Genomic DNA, 19,159 nt, shown 5'->3' with positions numbered 1-19,159 from the left:
GATCATAAAATAATTTGACTCTAGGCCCTAAAAGTACTTTGTTTTTTTTTATTTGTTGCATTTGTATCCCACATTTTCCCACCTATTTGCAGGCTCAATGTGGCTTACATAGTACTGTAAAGGCATTTACCAATTCTGGTATAAACAGTTACACAGTGATGTTATGGTAGAATAAGGTTCATGTGGAACAAACATATTAGGGAATCGTATAGAGGAAGAGTTAAGTTATATCCATTACGTTCTTTGGTTTCGTAGTGTTTCAGGGTTCAGGTATTTAAGTAGGGTTGGTAGGGTATGTCTTTTTGAACAAGTAGGTTTTTAGTGATTTCTGGAAGTTTAGGTGGTTATAGGTTGTTTTCACGGCTTTTCATAGTGCGTTCCATAGTTGTGTGCTTCTGTAGGAAAAGCTGGATGCATAAGTTGATTTGTATTTGAGTCCTTTGCAGCTTGGGTAGTGGAGGTTTAGATATGTTCATGTTGATCCAGTTGTATTTCTGATTGGTAGGTAGATGAGGTCTGTCATGTATCCTGGGGCCTCGCCGTAGATAATCTTATGAACCAGGGTGCAGATTTTGAAAGCAGTATGTTCTTTGATTGAGAGCCAGTGCAATTTTTCACGGAGGGTCTTGTCGCTTCCGAATCGCGTTTTTCCAAATATAAGCCTGGCTGCTGTGTTTTGAGCGTTCTGAAGTTTCTTTATGAGTGCATACCGCATAAATTCCATTGCAGTAGTCTAGGTGGCATAGTACCATTGATTGTATCAGGTTCCGGAAAGTTTCCCTCGGGAAGAATGGTTTCACACGTTTGAGTTTCCACATTGATTCAACATTTTCTTTGTTGTAGTTTTCACTTGGCTTTCTAGTGTGTTTTTGAACAGCATCCATGCCTGATGTAAATTTTTGACCCTCGCAGCCGCTCCTCCAAGTTTTTTTTCATCGTTCTCATTTTATCATAGTCTCCTTTTTAAAAGTTAAATGCTAATGTATTTGATTTCCTATGTATACTTACTTCAAAGCTAATATCAAATCCGACCATATTATGAACACTGTTATCAAGCGGCCCCAGCACCATTACCTCCTGCACCAGATCATCCACTCCACTAAGGACTAGGTCTAGAGTTTTTCCTTCTCTCGTCGGCTCCTGTACCAGCTGCTCCATAAAGCTGTCCTTGATTTCATCAAGGAATTTTACCTCCCTAGCGTGCCCCGATGTTACATTTACCCAGTCATTATCGGGGCAATTGAAATCACCCATTATTATTGTGTTGCCCAGTTTGTTTGCGTCCCTAATTTCCTTTAACATTTCTGCATCCGTCTGTTCATCCTGGCCAGGTGGATGGTAGTACACTCCTATCACTATCCATTTTGGGCCTGAGATCTTACCGCCATCCATTGACTTAGTAAGGTCCGATTACCGCCACAAGGTAGTCTGACACATGTAAAAAAAGGAATTACTGCCTAGGGCACGCGGTAGTCGGGTGGTAGTTCCAAATTGACACACGGATGCACGTAGCCACCTATGTGCCTTAGTTAAAGGGCCCCAGAGAGAGGTAATTGGAGTACCAGAATGAGACTTGGAATTTTATTCATTAGGATTTATTTACTGCCTTTTTGAAGGAGTTCACTCAAGGCGGTGTATGGAATGTATGGAGAGAGGCAATTGGAGCGCTAGAATGTGTTTTGGAACACTCATCAGTTGAATAGCGAATACCATCCAAAAATCATGGGAGGCTGTTGGAGTTGGGAGGAAACAGAGGGCAGCAAGCAAGTAAATAATAGTATTGACTCCGGGTATGGATGGGGATGGAAATGATCTTAATGAGTATGGGTGGGTATAGGTTAGATTCCATTGGGGATGGGTAAAATTTCTATCCCTGTGCAACTCTCTAGTATACATATATAAGTACATAAGTAATGCCACACTGGGAAAAGACCAAGGGTCCATCGAGCCCAGCATCCTGTCCACGACAGCAGCCAATCCAGGCCAAGGGCACCTGGCGAGCTTTCCAAACGCACAAACATTGTATACATGTTATTCCTGGAATTGTGGATTTTTCCCAAGTCCATTTAGTAGTGGTTTATGGACTTGTTCTTTAGAAAACTGTCTAACCCCTTTTTAAACTCTGCTAAGCTAACCGCCTTCACCACGTTCTCCGGCAACAAATTCCAGAGTTTAATTATGCGTTGGGTGAAGAAACATTTTCTCTGATTTGTTTTAAATTTACTACACTGTAGTTTCATCGCATGCCCCCTAGTCCTAGTATTTTTGGAAAGCGTGAACAGATGCTTCACATCCACCTGTTCCACTCCACTCATTATTTTATATACCTCTATCATGTCTCCCCTCAGCCGTCTCTTCTCCAAGCTGAAAAGCCCTAGCTTCCTTAGTCTTTCTTTATAGCGGGGATGGGACAACTTCCCTATCATTTTAGTCGCCCTTCTCTGCACCTTTTCCAATTCTACTATATCTTTCTTGAGATGTGGCGACCAGAATTGAACACAATACTCAAGGTGCGGTCGCACCATGGAGCGATACAACAGCATTATAACATCCTCACACCTGTTTTCGATACCTTTCCTAATAATACCCAACATTCTATTCGCTTTCCTAGCCGCAGCAGCACACTGAGCAGAAGGTTTCAGTGTATTATCGACGACGACACCCAGATCCCTTTCTTGGTCCGTAACTCCTAACGTGGAACCTTGCATGACGTAGCTATAATTCGGGTTCTTTTTTCCCCACATGCATCACCTTGCACTTGCTTACATTAAACGTCATCTGCCATTTAGCCGCCCAGTCTCGTAATTTTCATAATCCTGTTGGGAGTTAACGACTTTGAATAACTTTGTGTCATCAGCAAATTGAATTACCTCGCTAGTTACTCCCATCTCTAAATCATTTATGAATATATTAAAAAGCAGCGGTCCTAGCACAGACCCCTGAGGAACCCCACTAACTACCCTTCTCCATTGTGAATACTGCCCATTTAACCCCACTCTCTATTTCCTATCCTTCAACCAGTTCTTAATCCACAATAGGACATTTCCTCCTATCCCATGACCCTCCAATTTCCTCTGTAGCCTTTTATGAGGTACCTTGTCAAACGCCTTTTGAAAATCCAGATACACAATATCAACCGGCTCCCCTTTGTCCACATGTTTGTTTACTCCTTCAAAGAATTGAAGTAAATTGGTCAGGCAAGATTTCCCCACACAAAAGCCGTGCTGACTTGGTCTCAGTAATCCATGTCCTTGGATGTGCTCTGTAATTTTGTTTTTGATAATAGCCTCTACCATTTTCCCCGGCACCGACGTCAGACTCACCGGTCTATAATTTCCCGGATCTCCCCTGGAACCTTTTTTAAAAATGGGCGTTACATTGGCCACCCTCCAATCTTCCGGTACCACGCTCGATTTTAAGGATAAATTGCATATCACTAACAGTAGCTCTGCAAGCTCATTTTTCAGTTCTATCAGTACTCTAGGATGAATACCATCCGGTCCAGGAGATTTGCTACTCTTCAGTTTGCTGAACTGCCCCATTACGTCCTCCAGGGTTACTGTGAAGTCAGTAAGTTTCTCCGACTCGTCCGTTTGAAATACCATTTCTGACACCGGTATCCCACCCAAATCTTCCTCGGTGAAGACTGAAGCAAAGAATTCATTCAATCTCTCCGCTACGTCTTTATCTGCCTTGATCGCCCCTTTTACCCCTCTGTCATCCAGCGGCCCAACCAATTTTTTTTGCCGGCTTCCTGCTTTTAATATACCGAAAAAAAGTTTGCTACGTTTTTTTGCCTCTAATGCTATCTTTTTTTCGTAATCCCTCTTTATCTGCGCCTTGCATTTGCTTTGACACTCCTTATGCTGCTGCTTCTTATTTTCAGACGGTTCCTTCTTCCATTTTCTGAAGGCGTTTCTTTTAGCCCTAATAGCTTCCTTCACCTCACTTTTCAACCAAGCCGGCTGTCTTTTGGACTTCCGTCTTTCTTTTCTAATTCGCGGAATATGTTTGGCCTGGGCCTCCAGGATGGTATTTTTGAACAGTGTCCATGCCTGTTGTACAGTTTTTACCTTCTTAGTTGCCCCCCTACGTTTTTTTTTTAACCGTTCTTCTCATTTTATCATAGTCTTCTTTTTTTAAAGTTAAACACTAACGTATTTGACTTCCTGTGTATAGTTACTTCAAGGTTGATATCAAAACTGATCATATTATGATCACTGTTATCAAGCGGCCCCAGTACCATAACGTCCCTCACCAGATCATGTGCTCCACTAAGGACCAAGTCTAGAATTTTTCCTTCTTTCGTCGGCTCCTGCACCAGCTGCTCCATAAAGCTGTCCTTGATTTCATCAAGGAATTGTACCTCTCTAGCGTGTCCCGATGTTACATTTACCCAGTCTATATTTGGATAATTGAAGTCACCCATTATTATCACATTGCCCATTTTGTTTGCGTCTCTGATTTCTTTTATCATTTCTGCGTCTACCTGCTCATCCTGGCGAGGTGGACAGTAGTACACTCCTATTACCGTCCTTTTCCCTTTTATGCATGGAATTTCAACCCACAATGATTCAAAGGTGTGATTTGTGTCCTGCTGAATTTGTAATCTATCTGAGTCAAGGCTCTCGTTAATATACAATGCTACCCCTCCACCAGTCCATTCCACCCTATCGCTACGATATACTTTGTACCCCAGTATGACAGTGTCCCACTGGTTATCCTCCTTCCACCAGGTCTCAGTAATGCCTATTATATCCATTTTTTCATTTAGTGCAATATATTCCAACTCTCCCATCTTATTTCTTAGACTCCTAGCATTTGCATATAAACATTTCCGAGTATGTTTGTTGTTCCTATTTGCATGATGCTTAGTACTTGACACTAATGATTTGCCATCTTTTGTCTGATCTTTGGTTGTATTTAAGGGCACCTGGCCTACCAGGGTCTGTTGTGCAACTTCACTATCCAGAAACCCTATCTTCCCTGTTTGTGAGGTATCCTTGCAAGATACCTTATCCCGAACCATGCGCTTTTGAGCGACTGTCGGTCTTCCCCCCATTTCTAGTTTAAAAGCTGCTCTATCTCCTTTTTAAATGCCGATGCCAGCAGCCTGGTCCCACCTGCACCATCGTCTCATCCACGCATTGAGACTCCGGAGCTCTGCTTGTCTCTTTGGCCTTGCATGTGGAACAGGTAGCATTTCAGAAAATGCTACCCTAGAGGATCTGGATTTGAGCTTTCTACCTAAGAGCCTAAATTTGGCTTCCAGAACCTCTCTCCCACATTTTCCTACGTCATTGGTACCCACATGTACCAAGTCAGCCGACTCCTCCCCAGCACTATCTAAAATCCTATCTAGGTGACGCGTGAGGTCCGCCACCTTCACACCAGGCAGGCAAGTCACCAGGCGATCCTCACGTCCACCAGCCACCCAGCTATCTATATGCCTAATGATCAAATCACCAACTACAACGGCTGTCCTAATGTTTCCCTCCCGGGCAGCACTTGGAGACATATCCTCGGTGCGAGAGGATAGTACATCCGCTGGTGGGCAGGTCCTGGCTACAGGAGTACTTCCTACTTCACCAGGGTGATGGTTTCCTTCTAGGAGACCTCCCTCCTCCAAGGTAGCACAAGGGCTACCAGACTGGAGGTGGGATTTCTCTACAACATCCCTGCAGGTCTCCTCTATGTACCTTTCTGTCTTTCTCAGCTACACCAAGTCTGCTACTCTAGCGTCAAGAGAATGGACACGTTCTCTAAGAGCTAGGAGCTCTTTGCATCGGGCACACACATATGACATATCACCAACTGGGAGATAATCATACATGTGACACTCAGCACAAAAGACTGGATAGCACCCCTCTCGCTGCTGGACTGCTAACTCCATCTTAGTGTTTTTGAGTTTTTCAATAATTTCAAACTTGCTACAGTATTAAGGATAATAGCCTAATACAAAAGTGTATTTTAGTTTATATAGTATATTGTATGATTTATTTAGTGTTTCCTTCTTAGATGGTAATGAAATGTATTTAAAACTCTGTAAGAGCACTCCTTGCTTGTTACCCTAATTACAATAACTGACTATAATTGAAGAGTTGTCCTAGGAGTGGGAAGACTAAACTAGATCCTGCAGTGCTTGTTAGATTCTATCTGTTAATGCAGCTTTTAAAACTAAGTGGAAAAGACTATGGCGATTAGTTGTTAAAATTTGCTTTTTATATTTTTATTTTGCCTAACACTAACCTACAGTTCCTCCTTTAAACCCCAATCTTTAAGTTCCCAAAGCACAAAGCAAAGTAGCATTCACTTACCAGAGAAATGTCCTCTTCTCTCAGAACTTCTCATTTTAAATATAGTTTGCGCCTGCATTTGTAACATATGGAAGTTCTCTATAAAAGGGAAGTAAAATCTGACAAATATCTGAATGCCACATAATAATCTGTCTTGTTTTGCAAAGTCTGTAACCATTTTAACAATTTATTGGAACCAGCATATACATATTACAATAGGTCAAACTGTGAGAGAATAAAAGCTCGAGTAATTATTTGGAAATGAAGCAGAAAATATTTTGTATATCATTGACATAATTACAGAAGTTTCCAAAATACTTTTTGTTAACAAATTGATGAGAGTGTCAAAAGACAGAAATAATTAAGGAGTTATTCTCAAAACTTTGACAGTAACAAAATGGAGATAAAATAGAGGGACTATGGTGACAGAAAAAAAATGTATTGCTTATATAAAATATTTTTTTTTGTTAGGTCCACATAAGAAATTTGTTTATGGGGATACTGTTTCATCACCATTATAAATGTTAAATGTAGTAACAAAACCTTAGTATTGAAAAGAAATAATATTGTTGCTGTCACTTCTAGTTTTTGTTTGTTTTATTTGGGGTTTTTTTAACTGTTAAAAGTAGGTGTTTTTCTTACTAAAATATTTATTATTCTTGGCTGATGTTGCACCTGTTTCTCTACAAACACTTTTCTATTTATTAAGAATGCAGTGCTAATTAATAAACTACAGTTTGATTCTTCTCAATTGTGTGCTGCTAAGGGTTTTTTTTTTTTTTTTTCTTAATCATGTCACAACTAGCATGGCCAAGAACTGCATAGGTGGCCTAATCTGCTCTTTGTCTCAAACATTTGCTCTTATTTTCCAGAGCTTGCTGCGACTTGATGTTATTTTTCTGGGCTAGTTCATATTTATTTGACTTGTCAGATTTCTTATGCTATCAAGCAGTTCGCCCACCTAACCTCCTTTGTGTCAGTAGCTTTACACTGATCAGATGTAAGGGGGTTACCTGACTTGTGCGTTTCTTGATTAGTGCTGCACTAAAAATCCGAGTATAAGATCAGCTTGGATTTGGGCTCAGCATTAAACCATCTTGCCTTTAATTGAAGGTGGTAGGGACATAGGTGTCAGTGACCCAGAAGCCTTCTCTTTTGTAATGTGTCCAGTTGACTTATTTTTAATCGTAAATATTTCTTCTCTCTACAGAGAATCCTTGTCCAGAGCAAGGTGATATTATTCAGATTAAACTGAGTGAACATACAGAAGTTTTACCAAAAGCAGATGGCACTGGTAGCACCACAATGTTGGTAGATACAGTCTTTGAAATGAACTATTCTACTGGCAAGTGGACCAGACTCAAGAAATACAAACCTATAACCAATGTTTCCTAAGGGACAAAAGGATGATGTTTGGACCAAATCAAGCATTGGATTGATCATCCAGTTTTAAGAAAATCAAATCACTGTACAAAATGATATCCCAAACACACACAGTTGCATTGCTTTCTGCTGTTTACTGAGATCAAGGAAGGTGGCATCAAATGCAGGGAGTTAGATTTTATGTATGAAAACCCAAGGTACAAGATGTGCACTTTGCAGGTTATCATAGCAATATACAGTTGTCAAAGTGGGAGCAGGACCAATCCTAATAAACCTGGGAGAGTTAACAGTTTAATGGTACTATCCTGTAGTATAAGAATCTTGCTATTAAATCTTTTCATTGTTCCTATTGTCTGGACAGAGGGCACAACTTCCTTCTACTACAGCAGATGCAGTGCTATCAATCTGTCACAGTGAATGAGGATAATTTGTTGCACTCGTACTAATGTAGCTGTTTGCAGTGGTTAAGAAAAATTCAGAGTTAAAACATAAAGGATTCACCAAAATGGTAATAGAGTTCAAGGGTAACTTTTTGCTTTGTTTGTATTACTTCAGAAATGCTGCAGACAGTACAGTGGGTAGAGCTTGCTTTCAGAGCTAGCTTATGTTGTATTAATGCATCATATCTGAATAATCAACTTCCCTGTATCAGCGTTAAATATGTGGATGATTTAAAGGCAAAGGAATAAGATTAGCAAGAGACCCTGAACCTTTAAACAGTAGTGAGTAACAGTGTGTTCCATTTTAATTGTGTCTTTATGGTGACACCTGGCTTCTGCTATGAACAGTATACAGTCAGAGCAGAGAACACAGATAATCTCCATATACAAATAATACCAGCTTGTAGTGTCAGGCTAGGGGGAAAGTCTTATTTTCAAAAATATGATGTCCTGTCAGTAAAATGTAGGAGTGTGCATGCACAAAACTGTTAGTTGTGGGATTTTTTTCATTTTTTAAAAATTGTGTTTAAGGGCAATTTTTAAAAAATAGTGCATATTATTGACGACAGGAAAAAAAACCAATTTGGGTTTTTTTCCTGTTTTGGATTAAAAATGTTCTCCGAGGACAAGCAGGCTGCTTGTTCTCACATGTGGGTCGATGTCTGCGTCAGCCTGGGAACCGGCATTTTGCAAGCAAAATATAAAAAAATCTTGCCAGAGTCTTTTGGCACTTGTGCAGCGTGCACCGCGGATCAATTTCCCGCCCGTCGCATGAGCGTTCCCGCTCAGTTATTTTTTCTCCGTGTTGAGGAGCGGTTGAGTTTTTTCCCCACTCCTCTCAGGCCCGGGAAAGAGTTCTTTTTGATTTTAAGGCTTTTGCTTTACTTCTTTTCTTTTTTATACAATTTGCAGTTTAAAAAAACCTTCCCCCCATAGTTTTCTTTATTTTTTTGTGCCCTTTTAAAGTTTCCTTTCTTTTTCGACGCAGCCGGCTTAGGCTGCGTGGTCGGGTTGTTCCCTTCTTTTCGTGCGTTTTTGTCTTTTAACAGGCACAATCGTGTCTTTTGATTTTGCCAAAGCCGTTTTTCCTTCCATGTCATCGAAGACACCCAGCGGCTTCAAACGTTGTACTCGGTGCAATCGGACCATCTCGGATACCGATACCCACGTCTGGTTTATCCAGTGCCTTGGGCCCGACAATAGCTCAGCCGCTTTTAGTCTGTGTCTTCGCATGAAGAAACGGACTCAAGTTTCTCGAGAGGCCCAACGAGAGAAGCTTTTTGGGGCTCGGTCTGGTCCTTCGACATCGAGGGATGCATCGACGTTGGGAGCGAAGGTAATGGCTGTGGAACGACCAACTCGTGCTGGGAGCAGTGAGGCATCGAGTGGGTCTCCACGTGTCTCGAGGCCTCCTTTATGCAGGCCCCCCGGAAACGACCTTCGTCGGACCCGGCCCTGAGGAGACGTCTTCCTCATTGGTACCGAGGAGTTTTGATGACAGGCGTCGAGCGAAGACAAAGAAGTACCGTCATCGTTCTCCTTCGACACGTGGTGCCAGGAGCTCCGGGGTGTCAAGGGATTCAGCACCCGAGAAGCGTCGGCGCCGAGAGGATCGCTCTCCCTCTATTCAGGAGGTGCCAGTGCATCGGTCTAGCTGCCCGGTATCTGCACCCAAGCCTCAGCAGATTCTGCTACCGGCTCCTATACCGACACCGCAGCCTTGTCCGACGGCGGCTCTCGACGAGCATATCAGGGCCCTGCTTCCAGAGCTTCTGGAAGGGTTACTGCGCCAATCTGCTTCGGTGTCGGGGGGCTCCTTTTCAGCCATTGAATTCCTGCCATCTGAAGTACTTGACCTGGAAGGTCGTTTTCTTGGTGGCTGTTACTTCAGCTCGTAGAGCCAGTGAGCTTCAGGCCTTGGTAGTGCATGCACCTTATATCAAGTTCCATCACAACAGAGTAGTCTTCTGCACGCACCCAAAGTTCCTGCCAAAGGTGGTGGTGTCTGAGTTCCATCTGAACCAGTCAGTTGTCTTGCCAACATTCTTTTCCCATCCTCATACCCGCCCTGGCAAAAGCAGTTTACATACCTTGGATTGCAAGAGAGCATTGGCCTTTTAAGTGGAGCGGACAAAGCCCTTTAGACAGTCCGCCTAGTTGTTTGTTTTGATCCCAACAGGAGGGGAGTCGCCATCGGAAAACGCACAATCTCCAGTTGGCTAGCAGATTGCATATCCTTCACTTGCGTCCAAGCTGGGCTGACTCTAGAGGGCCATGTCACGGCTCACAGTGTTAGAGCCATGGCCACGTCAGTGGCTCACTTAAAGTCAGCCTCCATTGAGAAGATTTGCAAGGTTGCAACGTGGTCATCAGGCCACACATTCACATCTCACTATTGCCTCCAGCAGGATACCTGACGTGACAGTCGGTTTGGGCAGTCGGTGCTGCAGAATCTGTTTGGGGTTTAGAATCCAACTCCACCCCCCCAGACCCATTTTTGTTCTGTTCCAGGCTGCACTCTCAGTTAGTTGTTTATGGTTTCAGGTCAATCTCTGTTATGTCCTCGCTGTTGCGAGACCCAGTTGACCAATGTTCATTGTTCTGAGTGAGCCTGGTTGCTAGGGATACCGCACATGTGAGAACAAGCAGCCTGCTTGTCCTCTGAGAAAGCAAAGATTCATACCTGTAGCAGGTATTCTCCGAGAACAGCAGGCTGATTGTTCTTACAAACCCGCCCACCTCCCCTTTGGAGTTGTTGTTTGCTTTTTGATTAAACTGAGCGGGAACGCTAACCCGACGGGCGGGAAATCGATCCGCACAGTGCACGCCAGAAGACTCTGGCAAGATTTTTTAATATTCTGCTTGCAAAATGCCGGTTCCCGGGCTGACGCGAACGTCGATCCACGTGAGAACCATCAGCCTGCTGTCCTTGGAGAATACCTGCTACAGGTATGTATCTTCGCTGTATGCACATCCCTAGTAAAATGTAGCACAACTCTTAGCATAGAAAACTAGCATTTAGCTTACTCTGGGGCCCTTTTACTAAGCTGTAGTAAAAAGTTACCTGCGTTAGTTGTGGCACGTGAAATTGACACACACTGGGCGGCTTTTTACCGGTGCAAGAAAAAGGCTTTTTTAAAATGGGGCAGTAAATAGCATATTTACTGCCGGAGCCCTTACCGCCATCTATTTAGTAGGCAGTAAGGGCTCATGCAGTAATCGGGCAGTGTGCAACAATATGGCTGAGTTGCCAATTACTGCCGGGAATGCCCCCACGGTAGAAAATAAGAAATTATTTTCTAACACGGGAAACTGCGCGCACCAACTTCGGAAGTACTGCCAGGCTCTTCTACCCTGGCGGGAGAGCCGATTTGGTGTACGATAGCCCTACCGTGGCTTAGTAAACTGGCCCCTTGGTAGCAGATATGCTTTTAAAGTTATGTTAGTTTTTAAAAGAGAACTGCAGAATCCAATCCCACTCTGCTATAAGGGAAGTCTTGTGTTTTTGTGTTGGTCTTTCATCTTTCCAGTTCTTAGCTGTTTTTGCAATTGAGTTTGATAATATCTTTAAAACTAAAGTAAAAATGATTTCTCAGCCACATGGGGCTTTGTGTGTGTGTATTGATCGAAACCCATTTTTGGTCCAAAATAATCTATCCTGCATTAAAGTACATACATGCACTTGGCCAAAGCAGCTTGATATTCAATCTGTTTTTCTGTTCTCCAAAGGGGGATGAGTATTGAGAGACTGAGGAAATATTTTTCATTTATTAAAAGAAAAGTCAGTGTTTCCTTGACAATTAAGTTGAGATGCTTTTTCTGGCAAACAGGTCACGTGTGTTATGTGAACTTTCAGCAGGTTTATTCTCCATTATTTCATTGTTCCCTTCCTCAATTTAGTGTCAGTGTGCAAAGTGTTTTTCAGACTGGTAACAAGATGAAGACATCCCTTACACTTGATTTCTCTTGAACAGTTCTTCTTAAATGTTGTACATATAGAAACTGAACAGATCCTTTTCAGTGGGGAAAGGAAAAAGAAAAGGAACTCCTAACCATGTGCAAGATATAGGATTGGAGGAGTAGCAACTTTTACAAAACAAAATGGTTCTCTTGCCTAAAACTCTGCATAGTCTTGAATCATGCTGTGTTCTGTTATCTTGGGTGGTGTTTCCACACCCGTGTGTGTGTATGTTGGAAAGAATTATATGAACCATGCTTCTTATGCTTTTCCTACTTGTTTTACAGAATTGAGAATAAGTGTAGCCAGTTGTTTTAGAAACATTGCAAAGGTAGAGGGACAGAATAGAAAGCTGCATACACTCAAGTGTTATATACTGAAATTTTTTTATTGTCAGTATTTTCTCAAGTTAAGATGAATAGCTTGGAAAAGATTAAATGGAACTCTTGGATGCTAGATTCCTTATATGCTGGAAAAACCTGTTCTTCTGAGTCTGTATCTATACTGTATCGCAGATTGTTTTGTGTCTTTTGAATATTGCTAGCATTGGGCACTGTTAAATCCCAGAGAGATGGTGGTTGAAGCTGGAGATAATGGGAGAATTGTCAGTTTTTTGGCAAGAGTACAAAACCCCATTTAAGTGACAAGACATTTTGTATGCTTTTTTTCTCCGAGAACAAGCAGGCTCAATATTCTTACATATGGGTCGTCGTCCAAAACTTTTAGAAACAAAAAGAAGTCTCCAGAACGCGCCGTCGTGCGGGCCGAGCGTACTGAGTATGTGCGAACGGCTTCCCACAACACGAGTGTACCCTAACTAGTTTTTTCTTCTCCGCGTTTCTGAACAGTCAAGTTTTCCCCGCTGTCCAGGTTTTTCGCTCAGGAGACGGACTTTTAGCGTTTATTGCTATTTTTTCTTATTTCTTTCTTATTTCTTTCTTAGTTTTTACTTTCAGTAAAATAATATATATTTTTTTTAAATTGTTTTTCCTTCATTTTTCTTAGTTTTTCTCATCTTTTAAAGTTTCCTTTAGTTTTCGTCGTGGCCGACCTTTAGGCTGCTCGGCCGGGTCTTTTTCCCTCTTTTGTGCCCTTTTTTATTGGCACCATCGAGCCTTTTAATTTCACGGCTGCTATTTTCCCGCCCATGTCATCGAAGATTCCCAGCGGCTTCAAGCATTGTACTCGCTGCAACCAGACCATCTCGAGCACCGACCCCCACGCGTGGTGTCTTCAGTGTCTTGGGCCCGACCATCTCCCAGCTGCCTGTAAACTGTGCAAATTGATGAAGAAGCGGACCCAAGTGGCTTGAGAGGCTCAGAGTGAGAAACTTTTCTGAGCGGTCCGGTCCTTTGACACCGACACCGAAGGCATAGGCATCAATGTCTACATCGAGGCACGCATCGACACCGAGAGCGCAGGTAATGGCTGCCGAGAGACTGCATCGAGCTGGGAGCAGCGAGGCATCGAGTGGGTCTCCACCCATCGTGAGGCCTATTGCTATGCAGGCCCCCCGGGACCGACCTTTGTTGGACCCGGCCCCGAGGAGGCGTGAGGATTCCACGTCGTCCTCATTGGTTCCGAGGAGTCTCGATGACGGGCATCGAGCGAAGGATAAGAGGCACCGTCATCGATCTCCTTCCATGCACGGTACTGGGAGCTCCGGGGAGCCGAGGGAGTCGGCACCCGAGAAGCGTCGGCGCCGGGAGGACCGCTCACACTCCATACAAGAGGTGCCGATGCATCTGTCATCTGGCAGCCTTGTACAGGCTCTCGAGCCCCCTCAGATTCTGGCACCGACTCCTGCACCGGCCCCACAGCCTCTTCCGATGGAAGCTCTCGACGAACGCATCCGGGCCCTTCTTCCAGAGCTCCTGGAAGGGTTGCTGTGTCAATCTGCCTCTGTGTCGGGGGTGCTTGCACCTTCCATACCGACTGCAGAGGCGCCATCTGGGTCATCGCCTGTGAGGAGGTCCCTGTCCTCTGTGCTGCTTGCGGTACCGGTGTCGGCTGCCAACTGGGTCGATTCCCCGTCAATGTCGTGGAGGAAGCTTCGCCGGAGTCTAGGCAGGGGTAGACTTCTCGACACCCCCCACGAGGTCGTCGATCCTTGACATGGAGACAGGCTCGGGTTTGGGCTGCTCTTACAGAGCTTTTGTCCAACACCGATGAGCGCTTGTGGGAAGAGGAGCAGGACCCCAGATACTTTTCGGAGGAAGAGTCATGTGGGGTCCCCTCTGATCCTACTCTGCCCATTGAGAGTAGAATGTCTCCTCCTGAGAGTCTTTCTTTTTCATCTTTTGTTAGGGAAATGTCTAAGGACATTCCATTCCCTATGGAGGTTGTGGATGAGCCCAGGGTTGAGATGCTCGAGGTCTTGGATTATCCTTCTCCGCCCACATAGGTTGCTCCGCCCCCCCCTTGCATAATACACTCGGGGACGTGCTTATGCGAAATTGGTCTTGCCCTCTTTCTAACCCAGTTATCCCCAAGAAATCCGAGTCCCAGTACAGAGTCCGTGGAGAGCTTGTAATGATGAATGCCCAACTTCCTCACGATTCCATGGTGGTGGACTCTGCTCTCAGAAGTGCCAAGAGTACTAGAGACTATGCCTCGGCACCCCCAGGCAGAGAGTCTAGGACCTTGGATTCTTTTGGGAGGAAAATGTATCAGGCCTCAATACTCGCTGCCAAGATCCAGACGTACCAGCTCTACATGAGCATTCACTTACGGAACTCGGTGAGGCGACTGTCCAGTTTAGTTGAAGCTCTTCCTTCGGAGCTTGCTGAACCTTTTCACCAGGTAGTCAGGCAGCAGAAGGCGTGTCACAAATTCCTGGCCAGGTGGTCTTAAGACACTTTTGATGTGGCATCCCGAGTAGCTGCTCAAGGTATAGTGATGCACAGACTCTCATGGATGCGTGTTTCTGACCTGGATCAGAAGATCCAGCAGCGAATGGCGGATGTTCCTTGCCAGGGGGATAATCTTTTTGGAGAAAAAGTAGAGGACATGGTCAATCAGATAAAAAAGCATCATGACGCCATGGATTCTCCCACCAGACGTCTTCTGCTACAGCCTCCTCTTCTAGGAGGTTTTTTGGAGGGAAGAGGGAGTGCTCCCTATTCCTATAACAGGCTTAGGTACACTCCTGCTTCCCGGCAGCCGGTTCAGGCTCAGCCCCAGCATGCGCGTTCCCGTCAACGCCGTGTGCCTAAGGTTCCTAGGGCTCCCTAGCAAAAGCAAGGGACGGGCTTTTGACTGGCTCCACTGCAGCATAGCCTCAAAAAAAGTGTCCATGCCGGACGGCTTGCCCTTCGGGGGGAGGTTGATATTTTTTCACCAAAGGTGGCCTCTTATAACCTCCGACAGGTGGGTTGTTCAAATAGTCTGGCTAGGATACACTCTCAATCTGGTTTCCAAGCCTCCAAATTGCCCACCGGGAGCTCAGTCCTTCAGCTCCCAGCACAAGCAGGTACTTGCAGAGGAACTCTCCGCCCTGCTAAAGGCCAATGCGGTCAAACCCGTTCCACCAGGGGAAGAAGGGCTGGGATTCTATTCCAGGTACTTCCTTGTGCAAAAGAAAACGGAGGATGCGTCTCATCCTAGACCTAAGGGCCTTGAACAAATTCCTGGTCCGAGAAAAGTTCAGGATGGTTTCCCTGGGCACCCTTCTTCCCATGATTCAGGAGAACGATTGGCTATGCTCTCTGGACTTAAAGGATGCCTATACTCGCATCTCGATACTCCCAGCTCACAGGAAGTATCTTCGATTCCGACTGGGAACTCAGCACTTTCAGTACTGTGTACTGCCCTTTGGCCTCGCATCTGCGCCCAGGGTCTTCACAAAGTGTCTGTCAGTTATTGCAGCATCGCTACGCAGACTGGGAGTGCATGTGTTTCCTTATCTCGACGATTGGCTGGTGAAGAGCACCTCGGAGGCAGGGGCTCTACAGTCCATGCGGATGACTATTTGACTGTTGGAGCTACTGGGATTTGTAATCAATTATCCCAAGTCCCACCTTGTCCCTGTACAGAAATTGGAGTTCATTGGAGCTCTGTTGGACACACGGATGTCTCGAGCTTATCTTCCCCAGGCAAGGGCGGACAATCTCCTAGCCATCGTGTCCATGGCTCGAGCGTCTCAACAGATCTCAGCTCGGCAGATGTTGAGACTCTTAGGACACATGGCCTCCACAGTTCATGTAACTCCCATGGCACATCTACATATGAAATAAGCTCAATGGACCCTAGCATCTCAGTGGTGTCAGGCCACAGGGGATCTAGAGGATGTAATCCATCTCGCCACCGAGTTTTGCAGCTCCATTCAGTGGTGGACCATTTGATCCAATTTGACCTTGGGACATCCATTCCAAATTCCTCAGCCACAAAATGTGCTGATGACGGATGCATCCCTCCTGGGGTGGGGAGCTCATGTAGATGGGCTTCACACTCAAGGAGCTTGGTCTTTTCAGGAAAAAGATCTTCAGATCAACCTCCTGGAATTACGAGCGATCTGGAACGCTCTCAAGGCTTTCATAGATCGGCTGTCCAATCAAATCATTTCAATTCAGACAGACAACCAGGTTGCAATGTATTACACCAACAAGCAGGGGGGCACCGGATCTCGCCCTCTGTATCAGGAAGCCGTCAAGATGTGGCTTTGGGCGCACCATCACGGTATGTTTCTCCAAGCCACGTATCTGGCAGGCATAAACAGTCTGGCCAACAGGTTGAGCAGAATCATGCAATCTCACGAGTGGTCACTGAACTTGGAAGTTGTCCACAAGATCTTCCAAGTGTGGGGCACCCCCTCGGTGGATCTTTTTGCTACTCAGACCAATCACAAAGTCCCTCAATTCTGTTCCAGACTTCAGGCCCACGACAGACTAACGTCAGATGCTTTTCTCCTTCATTGGGGGACAGGCCTTCTGTATGCATATCCTCCCATACCTCTAGTAGGGAAGACTTTGCTGAAACTCAAGCAAGACCGTGGAACCATGATTCTGATTGCATCTTTTTGGCCCCATCAAATCTGGTTCCCTCTTCTGGAGTTGTCCTCCGAAGAACCGTGGATATTGGAGTGTTTTCCGATCCTCATCACACAGAACGAGGGGTCGCTTCTGCACCCCAGCCTCCAGTCTCTGGCTCTCACGGCTTGGATGTTGAGAGTGTAGATTCATGAGAGGTTTGCTTTTGTCAAAGCCCCCAGTCAAACCTCCACCAGTGTCATGGGATCTGAACGTCGTTCTCACCCAGCTGATGAAAGCTCCTTTTGAGCCACTGAATTCCTGCCATCTGAAGTACTTGACCTAGAAGATCATTTTCTTGGTGGCCGTTACTTCAGCTCGTAGAGTCAGTGAGCTCCAAGCCCTGGTAGTGCATGCACCTTATATCAAGTTTCATTATAACAGAGTAGTCCTCCGCACTCACCCTAAGTTCTTGTCGAAGGTGATGTCGGAGTTCCATCTGAGCCAGTCAATTGTCTTGCCAACATTTTTCCCCCGCCTTCATACCTGCCCTGGTGAAGACAAGTTGCACACCTTGGACTGTAAGAGAGCATTGGCCTTTTATGTGGAGCGGACTAAGCCCTATCGACAGTCCGCCCAGTTGTTTGTTTCCTTTGATCCCAACAGGAGGGGAGTCGCCATCGGAAAACACACCATCTCTAATTGGCTAGCGGATTGCATATCCTTCACTTACGCCCAAGCTGGGCTGACTCTAGAGGGCCATGTCACAGCTCATAATGTCAGAGCCATGACTGCGTCAGTGGCTCATTTAAAGTCAGCTTCTGTTGAAGAGATTTGCAAGGCTGCAATGTGGTCATCTGTCCACACATTCACATCTCACTACTGCCTTCAGCAGGATACCCGACGCGACAGTCTGTTTGGGCAGTTGGTGCTGCAGAATCTGTTCGGGGTTTAGAATCCAACTCCACCCTTCTAGGCCCATTTATGTTCTGTTCCAGGCTGCACTCTCACTTGAGTTCCTTTTCAGGTCAATCTCTGTTATGTCCTCGCCATTGTGATGCCCAGTTGACCAATGTTTATTATTTTTAGTGAGCCTGGGGGCTAGGGATACCCCATATGTAAGAATACTGAGCCTGCTTGTCCTCGGAGAAAATGAAAATACATACCTGTAGCAGGTATTCTCCGAGGACAGCAGGCTCGGTATTCTTACAACCTTCCCTCCTCCCCATTGGAGTTGTTACAGTTCTCTCCTTTGCTTTTCACTAACTAGTTAGGGCACACTCGCGTCGCGGGCGGGAAGCAGTTCGCAAATGCTCAGTGCGTTTGGCCCGTTTGACGGCGCGTTCTGGAGACTTTTTTGTTTTTCAAAGTTCCGGACTCCTGGGCCGTTGCGGACGACGACCCATACGTAAGAATACTGAGCCTGCTTGTCCTTGGAGAATACCTGCTACGGGTATGTATCTTCATTTTAATGTAAAACTGCAGACCACTTTTATTGTAGCTTGAGTATTTGTCATAAGATTTGACTGGAAAAAAATAAAATTGTAAATTTAGTCAGAGCCCTCTTGGAATCTGGTGCCCTCAACGAAATGTCACTTTGTAAAATACATCTGTAGCATATCTCATGTTTTCTAGTCATTGTTTTTGTACATCTGTAAAAAGTCAAGGTCATCTGTCTTCTGATATGTATTTTGGTGTAAGACAAGATGTATAATAATAATAAAAGATTAGATTTTCTAAAGAAACTGTACAAGATTGTTTTGCTCATCTTAATTGCTCATGGAAGCCAACACAATATATAGTACAGAAAGGGATCATGTATCATGACAGCATTGAAATATTCAGAATCCAACAATACAGTTTGATCATCACATTCTTTGAGGCTTCCAAGGCCAGTGTTAGGGGTTTCTAGTGCCCCTTCTAACTTATAAATCAGTGCACATCCCCCCCCCCCCCCACCCCAAATTAAAAAATCCAGCCTCTTTTCTCTTCCATCCCCCTCTCTGTTAATTGTTGCTCCTTTCCTTTCCCCTCCATTTCACACGCCGACTTGTCCAGCATCACTCCCTCTCTCTAGATGTAGATATACATCCCTCCCTTAAACATACCTCCTTC

General features: G+C 44.8%; 1 protein-coding gene across 1 annotated transcript in view; it reads left to right on the top strand.

The window, feature by feature from the left end:
• The window catches only part of NELFA (negative elongation factor complex member A), an 83,865-nt gene extending 75,164 nt beyond the window's left edge, over positions 1 to 8,701 (top strand). Inside the window, exon 11 of the mRNA XM_030191108.1 lies at positions 7,507 to 8,701. Coding sequence (XP_030046968.1) covers positions 7,507 to 7,691 — 185 coding nt within the window. The 3' untranslated portion in view covers positions 7,692 to 8,701. The remainder of the gene's footprint in view (positions 1 to 7,506) is intronic.
• Positions 8,702 to 19,159: the final 10,458 nt, after the last annotated feature.

Source organism: Microcaecilia unicolor, chromosome 2 (assembly GCF_901765095.1).
Source record: "Microcaecilia unicolor chromosome 2, aMicUni1.1, whole genome shotgun sequence".
NCBI lineage: Eukaryota > Metazoa > Chordata > Amphibia > Gymnophiona > Siphonopidae > Microcaecilia > Microcaecilia unicolor.
This window is presented reverse-complemented; position numbering and strand designations above follow the sequence as displayed.